The sequence below is a fragment of the Chiloscyllium punctatum genome, chromosome 14, assembly GCF_047496795.1.
Source record: "Chiloscyllium punctatum isolate Juve2018m chromosome 14, sChiPun1.3, whole genome shotgun sequence".
NCBI lineage: Eukaryota > Metazoa > Chordata > Chondrichthyes > Orectolobiformes > Hemiscylliidae > Chiloscyllium > Chiloscyllium punctatum.
This window is the reverse complement of record NC_092752.1, coordinates 22,053,835-22,074,880: the sequence shown is the minus strand read 5'-3', so window position 1 is coordinate 22,074,880 and position 21,046 is coordinate 22,053,835. Positions and strand designations below refer to the sequence as shown.

General features: G+C 39.5%; 1 protein-coding gene across 3 annotated transcripts in view; it reads right to left on the bottom strand.

Moving 5' to 3' along the window:
* Positions 1-15,630: 15,630 nt before the first annotated feature.
* Positions 15,631-21,046, bottom strand: part of c14h4orf33 (chromosome 14 C4orf33 homolog) — a 37,150-nt gene continuing 31,734 nt past the window's right edge. The window contains exons 5-6 of one of the 3 annotated variants that reach the window (XM_072584075.1): positions 20,032-20,139; positions 15,631-15,966 (exon numbers count right to left, since the gene is read on the bottom strand). In XM_072584075.1, the coding sequence (XP_072440176.1) occupies positions 15,853-15,966; positions 20,032-20,139 (222 nt within the window). In that variant the 3' untranslated portion in view covers positions 15,631-15,852. Of the gene's footprint in view, positions 15,967-18,103; positions 20,140-21,046 lie in introns of those variants that run through there. The other 2 variants (XM_072584074.1, XM_072584073.1) reach the window with 2 other exon arrangements.

The following is a 21,046-nucleotide window of genomic DNA, read 5'->3' as shown; positions in this document are numbered from 1 at the left end:
CCAGGTCCACAGAACATTACCTTGATCTCTGGATTAATAATCTAACAATAACAGCATTAGGCCACTGTAATAATTTAGCAGATAAAAAATGAGTTTGGTATTGCACAATTTAGGGAAAAGGTTGTGAACGATCAGGAAAAACACTTCTGTTAAGAAAGTGAAGGATTTCAGTTGCCTTCTGTCAATATTCAAGTGGTGGGAGCAAATGACTGCAGATGCTGCAATCTAATGAAAACGACAAATGCTGGAGATCACAACAAGTCAGACAAATGATAGTTACTGTCACTGCAAATATTTCATTATTCATGATGGCATCCTTTTGAGTTTGCTTTTGCAAATGTAAATTACCTGCATATATACGCATGAGCAAATCTGTAATTGTTTATTTTATCTCATGCCACTTACAACTGTTGACTAGATTAGATTCCCTGCAGTGTGGAAACAGGCCCTTTGGCCCAACAAGTCCACACCGCCCCTCCAAAGGGTAACCTACCCTGATCCATTTCCCTCTGACTAATGCACCTAACACTGGGGGCAATTTAGCAAGGCCAATTCACTTGACCTGCACATCTTTGGATTGTGGGAGGAAACCGGAGCACCCGGACGAAACCCATGCAGACATGGTGAGAATGTGCAAACTCCACACGGTCACCCAAAGCAGGAATTGAACCCGGGTCTCTGGCGCTGTGAGGCAGCAGTGCTAACCACTGAACCACCATGTTGCTCCTCTTGCCTATAATAAACATCTTCGCGTTCTGGGACAAATAGTCTCTCAGTTGCAGAAATAACAACAAAGAAACTGAACTTTTTTTTATTGCGGTGGTAGCAATTAGTAAAATGCTGCATCGAGCTGAATGGCTTGGTAGCGAATAAGCTGAGGTGCAACAACTTCTGCTTCTCCATCATTCTCTCCACAACCAGCTAGTGTTTCTCATTCAGACCACAGTCCACAAGTGTTCAGCGATCTGAAGCCAAGGAAAACAGGACCGTCACTTACTGATTGATGGTTCACAGGACCACTCTCAGGCTCCACTTGCTATCTCTATCGCCCATTGAAAGCTCGATTTATTCCAAACTTTAATCACTGGGCCAGTGACCCCATTTGACAGTCGAAGACAACCCAAACCCAGGTGCAGTAACTTTGGCATCTAACACCCCTAGACCATAGAGAGACAAAACGTTTACTACAATTATGTCAATTGAATGATCGCAATCAACATTTCAGAACTATTTGTGTAGATAGACTTGTCTACAAACTTTTTATGAAAGATACAAGTCTGTTAGTGTATGGCCTTATAACTGTAAAAGTACTGTGCCTCAGCTCGTTATAACAGTGAATACAAAATATTTATGGAAATACACGGGAAGACAGATTATTTTACAGATGTAAAAAATCAGGTTGATGGCTGTGACCAATTCTGAAGTTGAAACCAAAATATCAAAATGCTCCATGTATAAGTAAACTTTCACATTTTAGTTTATTTTCATTAATATAGCTTATTCTGCATGAGAGGAGAGGGAGAGTTAATTAAGATGCTTGAGACAAAGGATAAACAATGAAAATCTACAGACTATATAATGTTGGTACAGTATAAAAGACATTTAAACCACATGCAGGTCCAATTATAGAAAACACAAGTGATTACACATAAGAACACACATCACAGTTTGAGTTCATGAGTTGTTTAGGGAAGCATATTTGCTGCCACCTTTGGGACGTTGCTAAATTGTTTTGGGTAACAATAACAAGTAATAAGATTAATCAAGGTATACCAAGTGCAATGATAGAATGAGATACATTCCCTCCAGAACATGTCACACTGTTAAGATCCTGATAGCCTTCCACATCCATCAAAGTTTTACCTCACATCCACCAATATCACTTATTGTATCCGTTGCTCCCGATGCAGTCTCCTCTACATTGGGGAGACTGGACGCCTCCTAGCAGAGCGCTTTAGGGAACATCTCTGGGACACCCGCACCAATCAACCACATCACCCTGTGGCCCAACATTTCAACTTCCCCTCCCACTCTGCTGAGGACATGGAGGTCCTGGGCCTCCTTCACCGCCGCTCCCTCACCACCCAATGCCTGGAGGAAGGACACCTCATCTTCCCATTTGGAACACTTCAACCCCAGGGCATCAATGTGGACTTCAACAGCTTCCTCATTTCCCCTTCCCCACCTCACCCCAGTCCCAAACTTCCAGCTCAGCACTGTCCCCATCTCTTGCCCTACCTGCCTATCTTCTTTTCCACCTATCCACTCCACCCTCCTCCTTGACCTATCACCTTCATCCCCTCCCCCACTCATCTATTGTACTCTATGCCACTTTCTCCCCACCCCCACCCTCCTCTTATTTATCTCTCCACCCTTCAGGCACTCTGCTTGTATTCCTGATGAAGGGCTTTTGCCCAAAACGTTGATTTTTTTCCTGCTCCTCAGATGCTGCCTGAACTGCTGTGCTTTTCCAGCACCACTAATCCAGAATGTATCTTGCAGTATAACTCAAGTGGTGAGCCTAAAAGATGTCTAACAGTGAAGCACTTACTTGATGGCATTTATACAATGGCTAACAGATTATTAAGTTGTAACACAAATGAGGAAAAGTGAACTAAATGAAGTTCCTGACTTATTATTTGTTTGTAGAATTTGGATAATTGAAACACTAGTATTTGAAATTGAGTTTTCAAGCTGTGTGACTATTTAAAACACTGTGCATTTAAGTATTTCTGGTCTCTTCTGCAACATTATTAGACTGGCAGTGCCATTAGGGATACAGGTCATTCTGCTATAACGCATGTTTCATTAATGAAAATTTGCTAAAATACAGTTAACAAATTGGGACACTGTTTCTAAAGCTTGATTTTTTTTAAAGCATGTATTGGTTGTAACGCGATTTCAGCCCATAAGTTTAAATCATGCTGTTATTATGCGATTTTCTTATAACACAGGATTGCACAGGAATGGAACATGAATGGAACTTGAATGTGTTTGACATTCAAGGAACAGTATTCAAGCTTTTGTTAGGCTGCCCTAAAATCTCCAAATGCAGCTTAGTGTTGAATTTTGATTGAAGTACCTTGGAAGTATGTTAAAAGTTAGGGGATTCTTAACCAAGCACTGCATGGCTCTTGAAGGCCACACAATTCAAGGGCAATTGGGATGAGCAACAAATATTTATCAGTGACACCCACATCCCAAGAAACAATAAAAAGAAAAAATCTTCTATATAAATGCATGTTATTGTTGTTCAATGTAATAACTTGGAAAGAAACTTGTTAAAAGATCTCCATTTAACCTAGACAGTATTTGAGTATTGGTTCGCCCCATTGTAGGCAAATAAATAAATTAATTTGGATCATCTGTCACATTGAAGTCAATTCCCAGATACATAGAGAGCATCTTTTACATCCATTCTGTCTTTTCTCTTAAAAAGGACAAACTTTAAGGAAAGATTGCAGCTATTTTTCTTTATTTCCTAAATGTTAGCAAGAACTTCAATTAAATAAAATATTCTGAAGTTAAATGATCGTGGTGTCCTTCACCCAATCCATCCTTTCTGCTGGTGCAAGCCTGCCAGTGTTCACTGTTCCTGATGTAACTGCTGAGACTTAAGTATCTTTATCATTGTCTGTCAGGATGAGAATTGCAGGTTGGCTGTCCTGCCATTTCTCTCTGATGTAAGTGATAGAAAGGAATCCAGACCAGTTTGTACAGCACAAAGATTGCAGCCAAAAACAATGGCCATAAAGAGAAGTACTTCAGTCTTGAAAGGCCCAAAGCAAGCATTGGATCATATAATGCTGTGACTCAGAAAGGTTAACGGAAGGAATAGATTCCGACTACATACTCTGATACTGATACGTATTGGTTAGTGGCAGGATACACTAAGCTTGTACATATAAAAAATTGCTGAACCCGAACGGGAAGAGGAAGGCCAGCTTACAGCGTTCCTTGAGCAGTGGCTGCCACAGCTTTTAAATCTGGAAGCTGGATCAGGCCGGGTAAGGGTGGAATGGGGCCTACCGGGTCGCAATATGCGGGCCCGGCTCGAACCAGCGACCACGCCCGGTCCTGTTCCGGCTGCAGAGCTATAGGGAGAGGCAGATACTCCTAGAAGCTTCTAGAAATCTTGGAGAAGACCCCCAAGCTACAATCTATAAAGGATCCAAGATCATGTTATTCCAGGACTTCTCTCCAGTTCTGGTCTGAAAGAGGAAGGCATTCGACGAGGTGAAGAAGCGTTTAAGGGACTTAAATATTCGGTACTCCTTACGCTACCCAGCGACGCTACGCTTTAACCACGAAGGATCCGTGTATAACTTCGGATCGCCAGAAAAGGCTAAGGAATTCTTGGACTCTCTTAGAAAAACTGTAAGCGATAATGGATGTTGGTTTGCCTTCCCCCTCGCTTTGGTTTATATCCCCCCACTTTTTTTTTTACTTTTTTCTTACCTTTACTGTTTAATATTATCATGGGGGGGTGGGGAGAGGGATTTGATCTTCTCTTCTCACCTCCCCCCCCCCCCCCCCCCCCCCCCCGGGGTTGTTTTCTTTTATTATTTTGTGTATGTGTATGTGTATATATATGTGTGTGTATTTTATTTATATATATATATATGGGGAGGTGGTTACCTTATTCTATTTTACCTCTGTCTTTAGGAGCGGGGTTGTTTCTCCCTTGTTATTTTGTATTATTATATTTGAATATTATTTGTTGAGGTTGTAATTTTATAGTTATATGTTTATATATGGTATTAACATTACCAAATATATCCAGGTGTTGGTATGGGTGGGGGTGGGGTGCTCACTGTTAACTCTAGCTTTGTATTATATCTGAATTCTCCTCATTTTATTGAGGAGCGCCTGGGTGAAGGGTGGGGCATTGGTTGGGAGAGGATACGATGGACTTTTGGAGAGGAAGTGACACCCCCTGGGAACAAGGGGGAAAATCTCCACTTAGATACGTTTTATTTTTTTTTAAATTGCTGAACAGTAAAACGATTAAAATCATTGAAACTCCTGTGTCTGCTGACTCTAATTTTGACGAGACAAGGTAGATATCTTCACTGAATAGCAAAAATGACAGACTGTTTGGGAAGTTAGTATGAAATTGACTTGAATGTCTCTTACAATCTGGAACAGGTTGTATTCTCAGACTGCAGCTCTTCTATTCTTGGAGACTTTGTATGCCTTTCCATTCAGGGACCCACTGATAATACTTCTTTCTAAGTCAACTTATGCAGCAAACACCCTGATCCTGGATTCTGATACAAGTACCTGATGCTTTGACATGTCAGTGCTTTGCTGAGTTGTGTTGATTGTGTGGAATTCATTGAAATATTGTAGCAATGCACCCTGGAATCCATACAAAAATGACCAGTCATGATTGGAGAGGTTAAATTTCACCATCCGGATGTCACACAAAAACGTTCCTTCTGGAATGCCTACACACAATTTATTTAGAATTGCACATTATAATAGATACCAGAAAACCTGCAAGTGTATGATACATGACACTGGTCACATATCAGATGTATCTTGAGGAAGTGAAAGTTCCTTGTTGATCTATTTTGTAGCACTGATCGGGAAACATGCATATTCTTGTGGATTCAATCCATAACTTCCTGTGCCATCAGGAAACCTGCCTCTCTATTGAATTGCAGTGTAATGCTATGCTGAAAACGTTTATCACTGTGGGATAGAAATACTAACTCTAACAAAGAATGTGTTCCTAATTTGCTTGAGGGACCTGTTCACAGCTGATCAGCTAAACAAGTGATACTGAAAATCTGGGCGGTTACTAACAACTGCTGTTGGATTAGCTGGGGAAGACAGTCAAAGAGATTTAAGGATAATAATAGCACTTGATCCTCTTGTCATTCAATAAAGTAAGCAAAGTGCTTAGGGATAACAATAACCTAAGAAAAGGTTTGCCTTCTGAAAGAGTTATCAGCTGTTTTGGAGTAAGGAAATTGAAATGAATTTTCAATCATTTACTGGATGTAAAGCCTGTCTTTTCCCATTGTGTACTCCCAATCGGAAATATTCAAAACTGTGAAAGGTTTATGTGATTTAGCTTATATTGCTAAATCAGCAAGTTTAAATCTGAGGCCATCATTCTGAAGCTACATGGAAACATGAAAAATTGGACCAAATCTTGAATACTACTCTCTCTTTGGATGACATTGGCAAAATAAAGATTTCCTAAATCCCAGAACGAGTGAAGGAACCAAAATTAACAATGAAAGCCAAACCCTGGTGTTAGCGGACTAAAGTCTGAGGAAAGTTAATATTGAAACCTCAAGTGAACTGACAGATGCTTTTGGAAACTTGTTTGTCTAAAATTTTTTTTTCCCACCCCTTTGGTAGAGCCATAAACTCACTTAAAATAAGTTCCAGTGTTAACGCTGTACAGAGAAGGATGTTTGGCAGGTGTTAGAAAATATAAAGGTGGATAAATCTCTAGGACCTGATCTAATGTATCTCAGAACATTATGGGAAGTAAGGGAGGAAATTGTAAGAGCCCTAGCAGAAATATTTCAACACCTATAACTATGGATGAGGTGCCTGATGACTGAAGAGTGGCTAATGTTATACCTTTGTTTAAGAAAGGTTGTAAGGATAAACAGGGGAACTATACTGTGAATCTGACCTCTGTTTTGGGTAAATTATTGGAGTGTGAGTTATTGTATTCTAGGTCCCTTCACTAACCACTCACAAGCGAAGACTGTGTTCCATTTCATTCATTCATAATGCCCTACAATAACACAGTTTCATTCATTCATTCTTAAAACTGCGGATCTGTAGTATATTTTGCTACCATAAGAGACACCAAGTTAAAACAACCCTTTCAAATCAAAACAACCCTTTCAAATCCATTCCTGTATTTTCACAACGTATCAGCCCTTGCCACAAGCAATGTTTCAGCCTATTTACCTCTGGATAAGTGTAGCATATTCAGAACAATACCATCCAAACCATCCTGTCTCCATGAAAGACTATAATATTAACCAGCCCTTACTACCCATCTCGCAGACCTGAATAGAGTACATAACACCAACCATTTTCCCCAATTAGTATGTGCTTATTAATTACCTGTTAACTGGGCCATTAGCCCTTTAAGAAACCAACTGTCAAAACAGCACTTACATGAAATTGCATGAATTAAAGAAACTCACACCGACAAATAGTAAACAAACCTCACAACCCAGCTGCAGTAATCTGTTTAAAATTGTTTATTCTTTTATTAAATACAGGTACAGTTTCTAACTTATGTAGAGCATATAGGCCTCGTATTTTTTACTAACATTTACTAACTTAAAAGACCAAAACGACTAACAGCTCTTAGTTATGCAAGCAGACCCTCTTAATACTATCAGGAGTAGCAGCTAGCACTGAGCACATGTTTTAACCCATCTCCTGTCTCCCAGGACAGAAGCCCTTCAAACCATTCTGTACAATAGATAAAACAATATAACACCATAGTAAAAGTATTTTAATATATGTAAGAACAGTGTATAAAGAGGCCACTGAAGGAACTGAAATTCAGGATTCCATTGCTGCCTTGAACTTGTGCTACTGCGGTTGGTGAATAAAGACACTATTTTTGCCACTCACCAATTTCGTTTGTTATTTGAACACAATCCCACAGAGGTGATTATAAAGGATAGGATTGATGGACATTTAGAAAGGCAAAAATTGATTAGGGATTGTTAGCATAGTTTTGTGCAAAGAAATTCATGTCTCGCAATGTGATTAAGTTTTTTGAGGAAGTTACCAAAAAGATTGACGATGGCAAAGCAGTAGACATTGTTTAACTGGACTTCAGTAAAGCCTTTGACAAAGTTCTGCATGGTAGACTAATTGGTAAAGTTAGATCACATGGGATTCAGGGCGAGCTTGCCAATTGGATACATAATTGGCTTAATGGCAGGAGCCAGAGAGTGATGGTGCAGGATTGCTTTTTGGACTTGAGGCCTGTGATTAGCGGTGTTCCACAAGGATCGGTTTTGGGTCAACTTTTGTCTGTCATTTATTTAAATGATTTGGATGGGAATATAGAAAGCATGGTTAGTAAGTTTGTGGGTGACATCCAAATTGATGGCAGAGTAGACAATGAGAAAGGTTTTCTAAGATTACAAAGGGATCTTGATCAAATGGGTCAGTGGGTTGAAAAATGGCAGATGAAGTTCAAACTGGATAAATTGCATTTTGGTACAACAAATAAGGGTAGAGCTTATACAATTAATGGAAGGGTCTTGGTTAATGTTGTAAAACAGAGGGACCCAGGGGTGCAGGTACATAATTCTTTGAAGTTTACATCACATATAGAAAAGGTGGTTAAAAAGGTGTGTGGCATGTTTGCCTTCACTGCTCAGTTCTTTGAGTATAGAAGTTGGGAAATCATGTTAACGTTGTACAGGACACTGGTAAAGCCCCTTCTGGAATATTGTATCCAGTTCTGGTTGCACAATTATAGAAAGGATATTATTGACCCGGAGATATCTACCATCTTTTTCAGACAAAAGACAGGTCATGTTTAACTGATTTACTGAAATTCCATGAAGACATTATGAACACAGTGGACAACAAAGACCCAGTAAATGTGATGTATCTGGATTGCCAAAAGGCATTTGACAAGGTGCCATACAAAAGGCTGCTGCCTAAGATTAAGGTGCATAGTGTTAAGGCCAATGTATTAGCATTGATAGAGGATTGGTTAACTAACAGGAAGCAAAGAGTGGGGATAAATGAGTGCTTTTCTGGTTGGTGATCATTAACTAGTGGTGTGCATCAGGGATCAGTGTTGGGACTGTAATTGTTTACAATTTACAGAGCTGATTTGGAATTGAGGACCACATGTAGTGTGTCAAAGCTTGCAGGTGACACTAAGGTGAGTGGTGTGGCAAAGGTACGTAGAGCACTCTGAAAATTTGCGGAGGCATATAGATATTTTAAGTGAGTGGGTAAAGATTTGGCAGATGGAGTACAATGTTGATAATTGTAAAGTCATTCATTTTGGTAGGAATAACAGCAAAAAGGACTATTATTTGAATAGTGAAAAATTGCAGGATGTTGCTTTGCAGAGAGAGTTAAGTGTCCTTTTGCATGAACCACAGAAGGTTGGTTTTCAGGTGCAACAGGTAATTAAGAGGGCAAATGGAAGTTTGTACGTCGTTGCAAGAGGGATTGAGTTTAAAAGCAGTAGCATTATGCCGCAGCTGTATAGGACGTTGGTGAGGCCACACTTGGAGCACTGCGAGCATTTAGGTCTCCTTACTTGAGAAAGGACATACTGGCACCAGAAGAGATGCAGAGAAGATTCACTGTGCTGATTCTGGAGTTGAGAGGGTTGGCTTATGAGGAGAGACTGAATAGACTGGGATCATATTCATTGGGATTTAGAAGAATGTGGGGGGAGGTTCATAGAAACATCTAAAATTCTGAAGGGAGGAGATAAGATAGAAGCAGGCGGTTGTTTCCATGGGCAGGAGGAACTACAACAAGAAGGCATAACCTCAAAATTAGAGGGAGCAGATTTAGGACGAAATTGAGAAGTTTTTCCCCCAAAGGGTTGTGAATCTGTGGAATTCCCCGCCCAGTGAAGTAGTTGAGGCTTCCTCATTATAAATGTTTTTAAGGCTAAGATAGATAATTTTTTAGACAGTAAAGGAATTAAGGGTTATGGCAAGAGGGTGTGTAAATAGAGCTGAGGCTAGGAAAAGATCAGCTATGATCTTATTGAATTGTGGAGTGGGCTCGAAGGGCCAATTGGCCTACTCCTGCTCCTAGTTCTTATGTTCTACCAGAATGTTGCTGGACATGGAAGGTTGGAGTTATTAAAAAAAGCAGGATAGGCTGGGACTTTTTCACTGGAGTGTAGTAGCTTGAGAGGCAACCTGACAGAAGTTTATAAAATAATGAGAGATATAGATAGAGTTAATGGTCGTTGTCTTTTCCCTAGGATGGGGAATTTCAAGACAAGGGGACACATTTTTAAGGTGAGAGGAGAAAGATTTCAAAAAGACATGAGGGGCAAATATTTTACACAGAGGCTGGTTCGTGTGTGGAATGAAATTCCTGAGGAAGTGATAGATGTGGATACAATTACAGCATTTAAAAGACATTTGGATAAGTACATGAATAGGAAAGGTTTGAAGGGATATGGACTGGGGCAGGCAAGTGGGACTGGTTTAGTTTGGGAACATGGACTGGTTGGACCGAAGGGTCTGTTTCCATGATGTTTGACTCTATTATTGGCTTAATAAAATTTTAACTTATTTTAAACTTATTGGTTTAAAACAAGTTAAAATCTTACCCTTTCATTTAAAACAATTCCTGCACTGCCCTCAGTAAAACAGCTGATTGAGGAATGTTGCATGAATCCTACTGTTTTATTCTCAATGCATTGAATTCTTCAATGTTAAAAATAGACAAACAAATCTTAAAAGGCAAATCCAATGACAGTTTTTAAAAACATTCATTCATAGGAATTGGGAATTACTGGCTAGGCCATCATTTATCATTCTTTCCTATTTGGCAGAGGGCAATTAAGAGTCAACCACATTGGAATGGATTTGAAGTCACATGTCCAGATCAGGTTAGGACTGGAGATTTCCTGAAGAAGGGCTTATGCCTGAAACATCGATTCTCCTACTCCTCGGATGCTGCCTGGCCTGCTGTGTTTTTCCAGCACCACATTTTTCAACTCTGGTCTCCAGCATCTGCAGTCCTCACTTTCTCCCTGGAGATTTCCTTCCCTGAAAGACAGTAATGAACCAGATGGGTTTTTACTGACAATGGTAACATGGCTACCATTAGACTAGCTTTAATTCCAGAATTTTATCATTTGTCATAGTGTGGGATTCAAACTTACGTCTGCAGAACATTACTGAAAACAACAAGTGCTAGAGATCACAGCAGGTCAGGCAGCATCCATGGGAGAGACAGCAAGCTAACATTTCGAGTCTAAATGACTGCGATCGCCAGCATTTGTTGTTTTCAGTCCACATTCCAATGTCTGCAATAATTTGCTCCTCCCCAAAACATTAACCTGCAAATTTTAGTGTAACTCGGCCAGTAACTTCACTGGCCACCACATCTCTTAAGTTGATTTAGCTGAATAAACATTGTGATCTTTCTGTGCATGACACAAATGCAGACATTCATTAGCTACACTGTATCTTACAACAGCTTAACTTATTTCCTTCCTTTTCATAGCTTGTTCCAAATACAGGTCATTCTGCTGTAATGCGTATTAAGTTAAAGCAAATTCGCTGTAACGCGGTCGACACTATTTCTAAAGCATGAACTTTTAAAACAGGTGTTGGCTATAACACAATTACAATGCCAACACTTTAAGCGCTGTTAAAAAGAGTGATTTTTCTATAATGTGGGGTTGCACAAGAACACAACCATCGCAGTATAGAAGAACTAACTGTAATCTCATTGACTGAATGTCAACGTTAGACCTGCTCCATGGGCATCCAGCTGGGTATGTAATATAATGATCATAGAGTCATAGAGATGTACAGCATGGAAACAGATCTTTCGGTCCAACGCGTCCATGCCGACCAGATATCCCAACCCTAGGAAGGAGACCAGAATTGCACACAATATTCCAAAAGTGCCCTAACCAATGTCCTGTACAGCCACAACATGACCTCCCAACTCCTATACTCAATACTCTGACCAATAAAAGAAAGCATACCAAATGCTTTCTTCACTATCCTATCCACCTGTGACTCTACTTTCAAGGAGCTATGAACCTGCACGCCAAGGTCTCTTTGTTCAGCAACACTCCCTAGAACCTTACCATTAAGTGTATAAGTTCTGCTAAGATTTGCTTTCCCAAAATACAGCACCTCGTATTTATCTGAATTAAACTCCATCTGCCACTTCTCAGCCCATTGGCCCATCTGGTGAAGATCCTGTTGTAATCTGAGGTAACCTTCTTCGCTGTCCACTACACCTCCAATTTTGGTGTCATCTGCAAATTTGATAACTGTACCTCTTATGCTCACATCCAAATCATTTATGGAAATGACAAAAAGTGGTGGATCGGTACTGGGTCCACTACTTTTTGTCATTTATGTCACCATATCCATCTTTGCTCGTCATTCATACAATAGCCCATCAGAAAACCAATGAAATTAACCAACTAAAGTTTGTAAATTCAAGTTACAGGCTCTTCTGGAATTCAGACTTTGCAAGATGCTGGTGGGGAAACAAACACTGAACATTTTGTGTTACAAGGTCACCTTTGGTGTGAATGAGAGAGAGCCAACTTTTTCCATTTGAGAATTATTTCATCATCCATCCATGGGGAAAATATTTTTAATTGATTATTCATCTGTTGAAAACTGAGGAAGTCATTAATTGCTTTGTGAATTGCCATAGCTCATATTTTCTGAGACCAGATGTGCTCCTGTTCCATTGTGAATATTATTTCTAACTGATTTATATTGATTTGCTTTCAACATTTAACACTGGTTAAAATTTTATTCATTTTGGGTTGTGCCAATCACTCATATTACTATTTTCAGATTTACACTTAGCAAAACCATAAGAATCATGTTTTATTGCAGTCTTTGTGCAACAGAAGAGCAAAAGAATCATAATAAACCAAACACTTTTGTCAGTGGTAATTGCTAATCTCAAAGTTTAAGAAATGATACTAAATCTTCATCGAGTTTTTTGTAATTCATACTTGATACAAGAATTTATCATGGATGATTGCCTGTTGGATAAATGCCAAATTATATTAGGTTATCTGGGAAACAGCAACACTACATTTAAAAATGAATTCTAAGAAAATATTACAACTGGGAGTAAATTACAATGATAGGGTGAAGATATTTCAATATGCATTTCTGAGCTTTTGCATTTCCATTACTTACAATGTTGCATAGCAGGTTTGTCTGGTAGTTGAATTACCAAATGATGACATTCTGAAGCCAACTTCTTTGTTAATCTCTTAAAAATGTATTGGGAAAAGCTGACAAATAACAATGAGAAATAGTTTTCTAATGCATTCTCTGAATTATGAACTCCAAACTAAAACATTGCCTGCAGTTCAGCATGCTTCTGGTAGTTACACTGAAATATCTGGAGCTCTCGGATATGATAATTTAGGTGGTTATAATGTGCATTTGCCACCTGCCTTTTTTAAGATGACATCCAAATGTGTCATGACCCAGTTCAAGCTACATTGACTGCACAGAAGAAAAACCAAATTGATCAAATTGGTCAGCCAAATTGATCTTTTCTGGTATTTTTGTTCCACACAAGCCTCCTTCACCTTACATTTCTTTACACTATCAACTTAGAGGGATATAGGCCAAATGCTGGCAAGTGGAATTGATTAATTTGGAATATCTCGTCAGCATGGACAAGTTGGACCAAAGGATCTGTTTCCATGCTGTACAGCTCTATGACTCTATATTCTTCTATTCCATTTTCCCACATGTGCTACTTTGGTTTCCATTAAATACTTCAAAGTTATTTGCTTCAAATAATCCAGAGGTATCACATTCCACATTCATCTTGTCATTCAGTAAAGAGGTTTCTCCTGAATTCCTAATTGGATATTTTTGCAAATTATTTTGGAGGTCAATTCTGATCTCCCTATTTTCCGTAAGTCCATCCAAACATGGCCTTTTGATTGGATTTTCCATTGGATCTCCCATCAGCCTTCTAGAGAAAATGCCACAACTGCGCACTGAATAAATGTATCTTTTTAGTTCTGGTATCATTCTTGTAATTTTCCTTTTGCACCTTCGTCAGTGTCTTTACACCTTTTCTAGGATACAGAGACCAGGTTTGCCTTGGCATTCCAGATGTTAAACAAGAATGGTTCCATACAAATTTAACAGAACATCCTTGCTTTTCAGTTTTATTCCGACAGTAAGGAACCCCATTGCCTGCTTATTTTTAATGGCTTTATTAACCTGCAGCTTATAATGACATGTCTATAACTTGGAACCCTTTGCTCACCTGCCCCAGGTATTTTTATTAGACAAGCAGTATGTGGTCTCTTTATTCTTCCTAACAAAATGCATTACTTTACATTTATCTACATTAAAATTCATTTTACAATCACATGCCCATTCTGCGAGCTTATTATTGTCTTTCTATATTTCATTACATTCGTTCAGATTATTAATTATCTTCTACTGCTTCAAAAAATTCAATAATGGCTAAGCATGATACCGTCAGAAAACTGTGCAATTGTACTATTACATTTTCAGTTAATGGATAGAATTTTATTCCATCTTTCAGCAAAAATTCTGCTATCTTTCCCATCATTGACATTAAACCAGCAGGTGTTTAGTAATAAAACAAATTTGTTATATACATCCTTTTTCAAATCCAGAACTTGGAGGTTACAGTTTAAAAATAAGGGGTTGCCCATTCAAGTCTTAAGTTGCCAAACACCCGCTGGACCGTAGGCTGCTCAAACATTAGACAGAAAACTGGCTTGTGGTGACTTGAGGGTCACCATGCCTGAAATCAGGGGAGAGATTGAGGAGGTAACAACTTGACAGTAACCTCAGCTGGATGTGTGAATTGAACCCACACTGTCGGTGCCACTCTACACTGCAAACTAGCCATCCAGCTGCCTGAGACTGAAAGGTCAAGTGTACAAGTTCTTAGATGTATCACTGGAAATCCTCCTGCAGCTGGCCCAGAGAAGGAATGCCCTCTATCATGTCGGGATCGGACATCATCGTTCCTTCCTGTCCCACACTTCATTGGCAATTAATGGTGTCCTACCTGCCCTTCTTCAATTCTTCATTCAAATCAAGGAGGATATCCCACCAAGATGCCCATTTTCTGTGGGTGACTCCTATAATTTGTAGTATCACTCCATTTAAGGAGATGACCTCAGAGAATTTCTGCACAAAATACTGCTTGAGCTGAAAATAAACCCCAGAAAATCCTCTGTTTCAGCTCCGCGTGCAATGATAATGAAATGCTGAAATTCCTTTTAAGCTGAAATTGATGTCAGTACCTTGTTTACTGGTCACTGTTAAGAAAGTGTTGAATTACTTGCCAAAGTTCCACAGTCTCTTTGGTGAGCACTAGTAGACATTTAAATATCAACCAACTGTTCAACTAATCTCTAGGCAGATGTTGTTGTTTTAGCTTTAACACTTTTACTGAGATGCGGTCTTGCACTAAATGCAGGCTAACCAGGCTGATGTATTTAAGACCCAATCTTGACCAATTCTTTTCGAGTACTCAGGGAAAAATTGTTATATATTGTTCATTTTCATGCTTCAAGTTTTTATTTTACATTGGCACAGTGAAATTGAGGTCTTGTAGTAGTGGATAGTGTCTCTGCCTCTGAGACAGAGCTCTGGACTTTCGCCATATTCTCAGACTTGATGGCTATGGGGAAATACATTTTGTAATGTGGCCAAATAGGTTGGTGATCAACTTGCAAATCTTTCTATTAACATTCCAGTGGGAAACCATATACTGTAGCAAAATTGGAGCCTTCACCATCATTATCCATAGGTCCAGTTACGATATGCATGCAAATGTGTCTGTTACACAGCAACTCAGACTCCCTGAGTTATCGCAATGCCACCAGTACCACAAGAAAGCCATCAACACATGATAAAGTATCATACATTTATTTAACACTGGGCAGTCTGTTACATATTAATTAAATGCTGTTACTTAACTAAATATTGTATTTTTAATCACTTCTTTGTTTAGCATTGATTTGCATTTCTCATGTTCATTGTTCATCCTTCCCGTCATAACATAAAAATTTCTAGAATATTCTACTCTATCGAACAGTCTTTTATGCTGCGGGGCTTGCTTTTCTTACAATAATCAAGTAAGTGTTGGGTTGGCTTGAGCCCACCAAAATGAATATTTTCCGGTGATATTGTTTCCCAAATGTCTATTCAGAAGATTGTGTGAAATTCTCAGTAGCTCAGGTAGTATCTGTGAGGAGACAGAAACAAAATTAGCATTTCAGGTTTATAACCTTTGACTGAAGAGATGGAAAATGCTGGCAATGAACAGCTTTTAAGCAGATACATCTAGCAAAAAGGGCAGGCATCCCATTGATGGAGTGGATTGTAGCAGTGATTATAAAGGGATGAGAGTATAAGACAATGGGAGCTTACAATGGGACAAACACGGAAACAAAAGATCAGTAGTGAGGAATTGTAAATGGTTACAGAGTGCCCAAGAGTAAATGGAAGCAGAAGCAGTGATTAAGATCTAAAGCTGTTGCAAGTAGCTCAAAATTAAAGCCAGGCAGCTGTAATCTTGTCTTTAGTATCTACTAGAAGAGAAGGGGTCTTGTGCAAAACTTCATCAAAACAGAGCAGAAAGCCGAGATCCAATTGGGCCTGGGACAAAGAATTAAAGTGGCATGCTAATGCTTGCAGACTCAATGGTTTAGCAAAGTGATATATTTCATTTATTGCACTGAGCAGCAATATTTGAAAAATAATCAGCATTGCTGTTTTGTTTGACTAACAGACCATGATATAGAATGGACATTATTCTTATAAAAAAACTCCCAGAGAATTTACAACTAGATTGGCAAGAGTTAACATCAAACCACAAGTATGTACTCAGATACTGTGGGGTTTAACTAACTAAAACACGTGCCAGCAATATTTCAGCATATCAAACTGCTGAAATAGAATCCATATTTACAATATTTTCTGGAGTTGAGTGGAAAGAGTCTCAAGAAAACCTTGAAAGCAGTTGGGAACTGTAATCACATCTAACCAGTTTCTAATGAAATAATTGACCATGTGCTAGATAAAACCAGAACAACTAGGAAATTCAACTCGAATCTACCTTGGGCAGCACAGTGGTTCAGTGGATAGCATTGTTATCTCACAGTGCTAGGAACCTGGGTTTGATTCCAGCCTCTGTTTGGAGTCTACATGGATTTTCTCTGCATGCTTTGATTATTCCCACAGTACAAAGATGTGCAGGTTAGGTGGATTGGTCATGGTAAATTGCCCCATGGTGTCCAGGGATAGGTGGATCAGTGATGGGAGATATGGGGTTATGGAGATAGAAGAAGGGTCTGGGGTGGGATGCCCTTCACAGGATCGGTGCAGACTCCATGGGCTGAATGGCTTCTACCTGCACTGTTGCAATTCTACAATTCATTTTAAGCTCGATTCTATCAGCCGGCTTTGACTGTAATCTGTTGTGATTAACTGAGAACTGATTAGCTGAAATGATCCACAGCAACATTTCTACATTTCATGAGTGAGGTTGTGGCTGTTTTGCTGTTTAAGGTACAGGTGTTGAATATCAATTAATTTTGCTAGAACATTACAGCTGTGATACTAGTGTTGTGGGCGGCACAGTGGCTAGCACTGCTGCCTCACAGTGCCAGAGACCTGGGTTCAATTCCCGCCTCAGGAGACTGTGTGGAGTTTGCACGTTCTCCCCGTGTCTGCGTGGGTTTCCTCTGGGTGCTCCGGTTTCCTCCCACAGTCCAAAGATATGCAGGTCTGGTGAATTGGCCATGCTAAATTGCCCGTAGTCCTAGGTTAGGGGTATGGGTGGGTTACACTTCAGTGGGTCGGTGTGGACTTGGGCCGAAGGGCCTGTTTCCACACTGTAATGTAATCTAATCTTCAAAATTCTAGAACATATTTCAGACTTAAAAAAACACTTATTTCCAGAAAAAAAATCAGTTTGAGATTCACACATGTTCATTGTTCCACTTCGTTTTTGCACAAGAGGTTACACAGACAACATCTTCACTTGATGGACTGTACAAAAGGACATAAGGAGGGAGGGATCTGGCTGAGAAGGCAGCTGTCTGCACCCTAAATAATGCCTTCACTGTTGTGTAGCTTTACAGCTCTGCAGACCGTATGCCTAATTGTGTACTGACACAGGCTTATTAGGCATCAGCTCAAATGGGAGAATAGTCGAGAGTGTGGTGCTGGAAAAGCACAGCAGGTCAGGCAGCATCCAAGAAGCAGGAGAATCGACATTTTGGGCATAAGCCCTTCACCAGGAATCGACTTTGCCCGAAACGTCGATTCTCCTGCTCCTCGGATGCTGCCTGACCTGCTGTGCTTTTCCAGCACCACACTCTCGACTCTGATCTCCAGCATCTGCAGTCCTCACTTTCTCACAATTGGGAAAACAACCAGACAGTGACCTACACTGCTGCCTGATGACAATTACTGAAAACTAGAAGAATACTGTGACCAAGAATTTCCCTGCAACTGCTAGTGCCATTCAGTAGAGTGGATACTGGAAATCTAATACAACAACTGAAAGTGGTTGAAACACTCAGTAGGTCTGCCAGCATCTGAAAAAAGAACATATGCTACCAGAGCTGTTTGGTATTTACAGCATTTTCTCCATTTCATTCCCGTTAACTAGGAATTTAGGCTAACTTTTAATGCGACCAATGGGTGTTTGCCAAACAAGTTGGAGAGCTAGTGCGACCTCGGTATTGCTTAAGCTAAATCATAGTGAATTCAGAGAATTACTCATGAGTGCTCACAAGAAGAACTGACATTGCATTCCACAAACAAAATCAGAAATTGTTGGACAAACTCTGCAGGTCTGACAGCATCTATGGAGAGAAAGCAAATTTAAGGGTCTAATAACCTATCTTCAGAACTAATTGGAGCAAGGAAAATAATAGAACCTATGCTGACTTTGGGGTGGGGCAACAGTAAATGATAGGTGGAGATGGAGCCCAGAGAGAGAGAACAGTTGAGCAGACAAAGGAATGGGTATAGGTCAGCGTGTAAGAGAATGAATAGCTGCTAATGAGGACTATTAGTAGGTGATAATGGGCTGTTAGTGATAGCAGCCCATGTGACAACAAAGCCTGGTGTGTGTGGGGTGTGGACATGGAAGAAGGTGTTCTGGCCTTAAAATTATTGAACTCGATTTGAATCCAGAAGATTGCAGGGTTCCCAAGTGGAAAATTAGTTGTTGTTTTTCCAACTTGCATTGAACTTTGCTGGAGCACTGCAGCAAGCCTATGGCAGAGATATTGGCCAGGAAACACGGTGGTATATTGAAATGGCAAGCAACCCCAGAGGCTCAGGGTCATTCCACTGACACAGCTGACATTCCACCACTGGCTGATGGGATTTCGGTGCCTGGGTTTTCCTGCTTTCTGCTTAATGGGGGATCGGTATACCAACCCCAATGTCCTGATGTAAGCAGTCTGACATGATTTTCCCAGTAATTCCATCTGCTCTGGTGGATTCCACTAAATTCCATGCCCTGTTTGCAGCAAAGTGACAGTGGAAGCAGTTCTGAGGAATTTCCCAGTTAATGCCTATGCCAAGGTGGAACCTTCTCTTTCAGAGAGGAGGTGGTGAGCTAAGTGCTGATTAGATTACAAGAAACTGACCGGAGCCTGGTGCTAGAATTGTCCATTCTTCTAGGATGACAATTACATTTGAACATGGAAAAAGAAATCAGAAAGCATTGCTTTACTTTGATAGTGTAGAGTTATAAGCATTTGTTTTCTCTTCTCTATTCAAGAGCTACTTTTAATTTCTGGGTTAGAAATAGAACCATCAGCAGTGCAGTACAATGTCTTGGATCCAGTGCTGGTTGCACTTAATGAGCCTGAGACAATTCCCAAAACATCAGAGGTGCAGACACCCTAATTATTTCTTTTAGAATACAGCGTTTGGCTTCTTCTTGCTTTAAAGCTTGGAGTCTTTGAACATTACAAAAATAACACGCATAAACAGCACAATAACCTAGTATGACCTTCAGATTCCCATATCTATCTTATACAGGGTATTGTTTCTAATGGAAAGAAGTTACTGCTAAATCAAGCTTCAGGCCAGAAAACTGAGGGTAACAAGTTTATATACCAAGTCAAAGATTATAATACATGGTCCATACAGTATCTCATCACTTGTAAATATCTCTTTGGTAATGATCAATGAAGAGTCTGCAGAACTGAGAAAAAAATAGAAGCTTCAGACACGTATGCCAAGATTTGACAGACAAGAGCGACAGCAATCAAAGCAAGCTAACCACTTCTTGGTCCCAGGGGCAGATTTCCACAATTCGGACTGGGGCTGCTTCCACTGCTTTCCCATAATTGAATTCAAGCTGAAATCCTTGAAATATTCCAAGCGATGACTAAAGCAGAAAAGCACATTAATAATGTTCTGGGCATGGTAAAAGAAAATACTAAGTAAATTAACATGTTAAAAAAAACATGTGAGGAAAACTTTAAAATACTATTACAAATTTATTAGGAAGAAATAATTGTTGAGTGGAAATGTGGTCCCGTTACATTTTCAAAAACTGCATCAATTCTCCAATTTTTTTGTGGAGAGGTCAGTACCTAGTTTGATTGAATACAAAGGAGTACATCAGATATAGAGCAAAGAAACAATTCAATTAGTCTAACCAGTTCATGTTTAAACTCCAGTTGAATCTCCTCTCATCTTTCATTATCTAAATCTATTATCATAACATTTAATTTATTCCCTTCTCCCTCATATGTTTGTGTGGCTTCCCTAAAATAAATTAATGTTATTTATTTCAACCACTCCATCTAACAAGTTCCAAATTCTCACTGTTGTTTGTAAAACTGTGTTCCAAATTTCCTGATGGATATTTTTTGGTGATTGCCTTATGTAATTCTAGTTATTATCTTCTCTTCAACCACTTTTCTGAACACACACACACACTCACCACATTAACACATTTTTAGTGTCAAACTTAGAAATTGTATTTTGGATTCCACAGTTTAAAGTGCTAATGTAAATTTTGAACAGCACTCTCACTTCCTGCTTTCAGTCTTAATACTAGCTGGCAATCCATTCTGTGAGATGTCCTTTGACCCCATATTTTCTGACCTTCTTCAAGAGTCATACAGCAGGTATTTTGCCAAAAGGCTTTTGAAAATCCAGATCAATCACATTTACTCCATTACCATTGTCTATTCTCTCTATTAACTGCAAAATGAGGCTGATGAAGCCAGATTTTTTCTTTGAAATCCATGTTGACTAAGCATAGTATATTTTCCATTACTATTTGT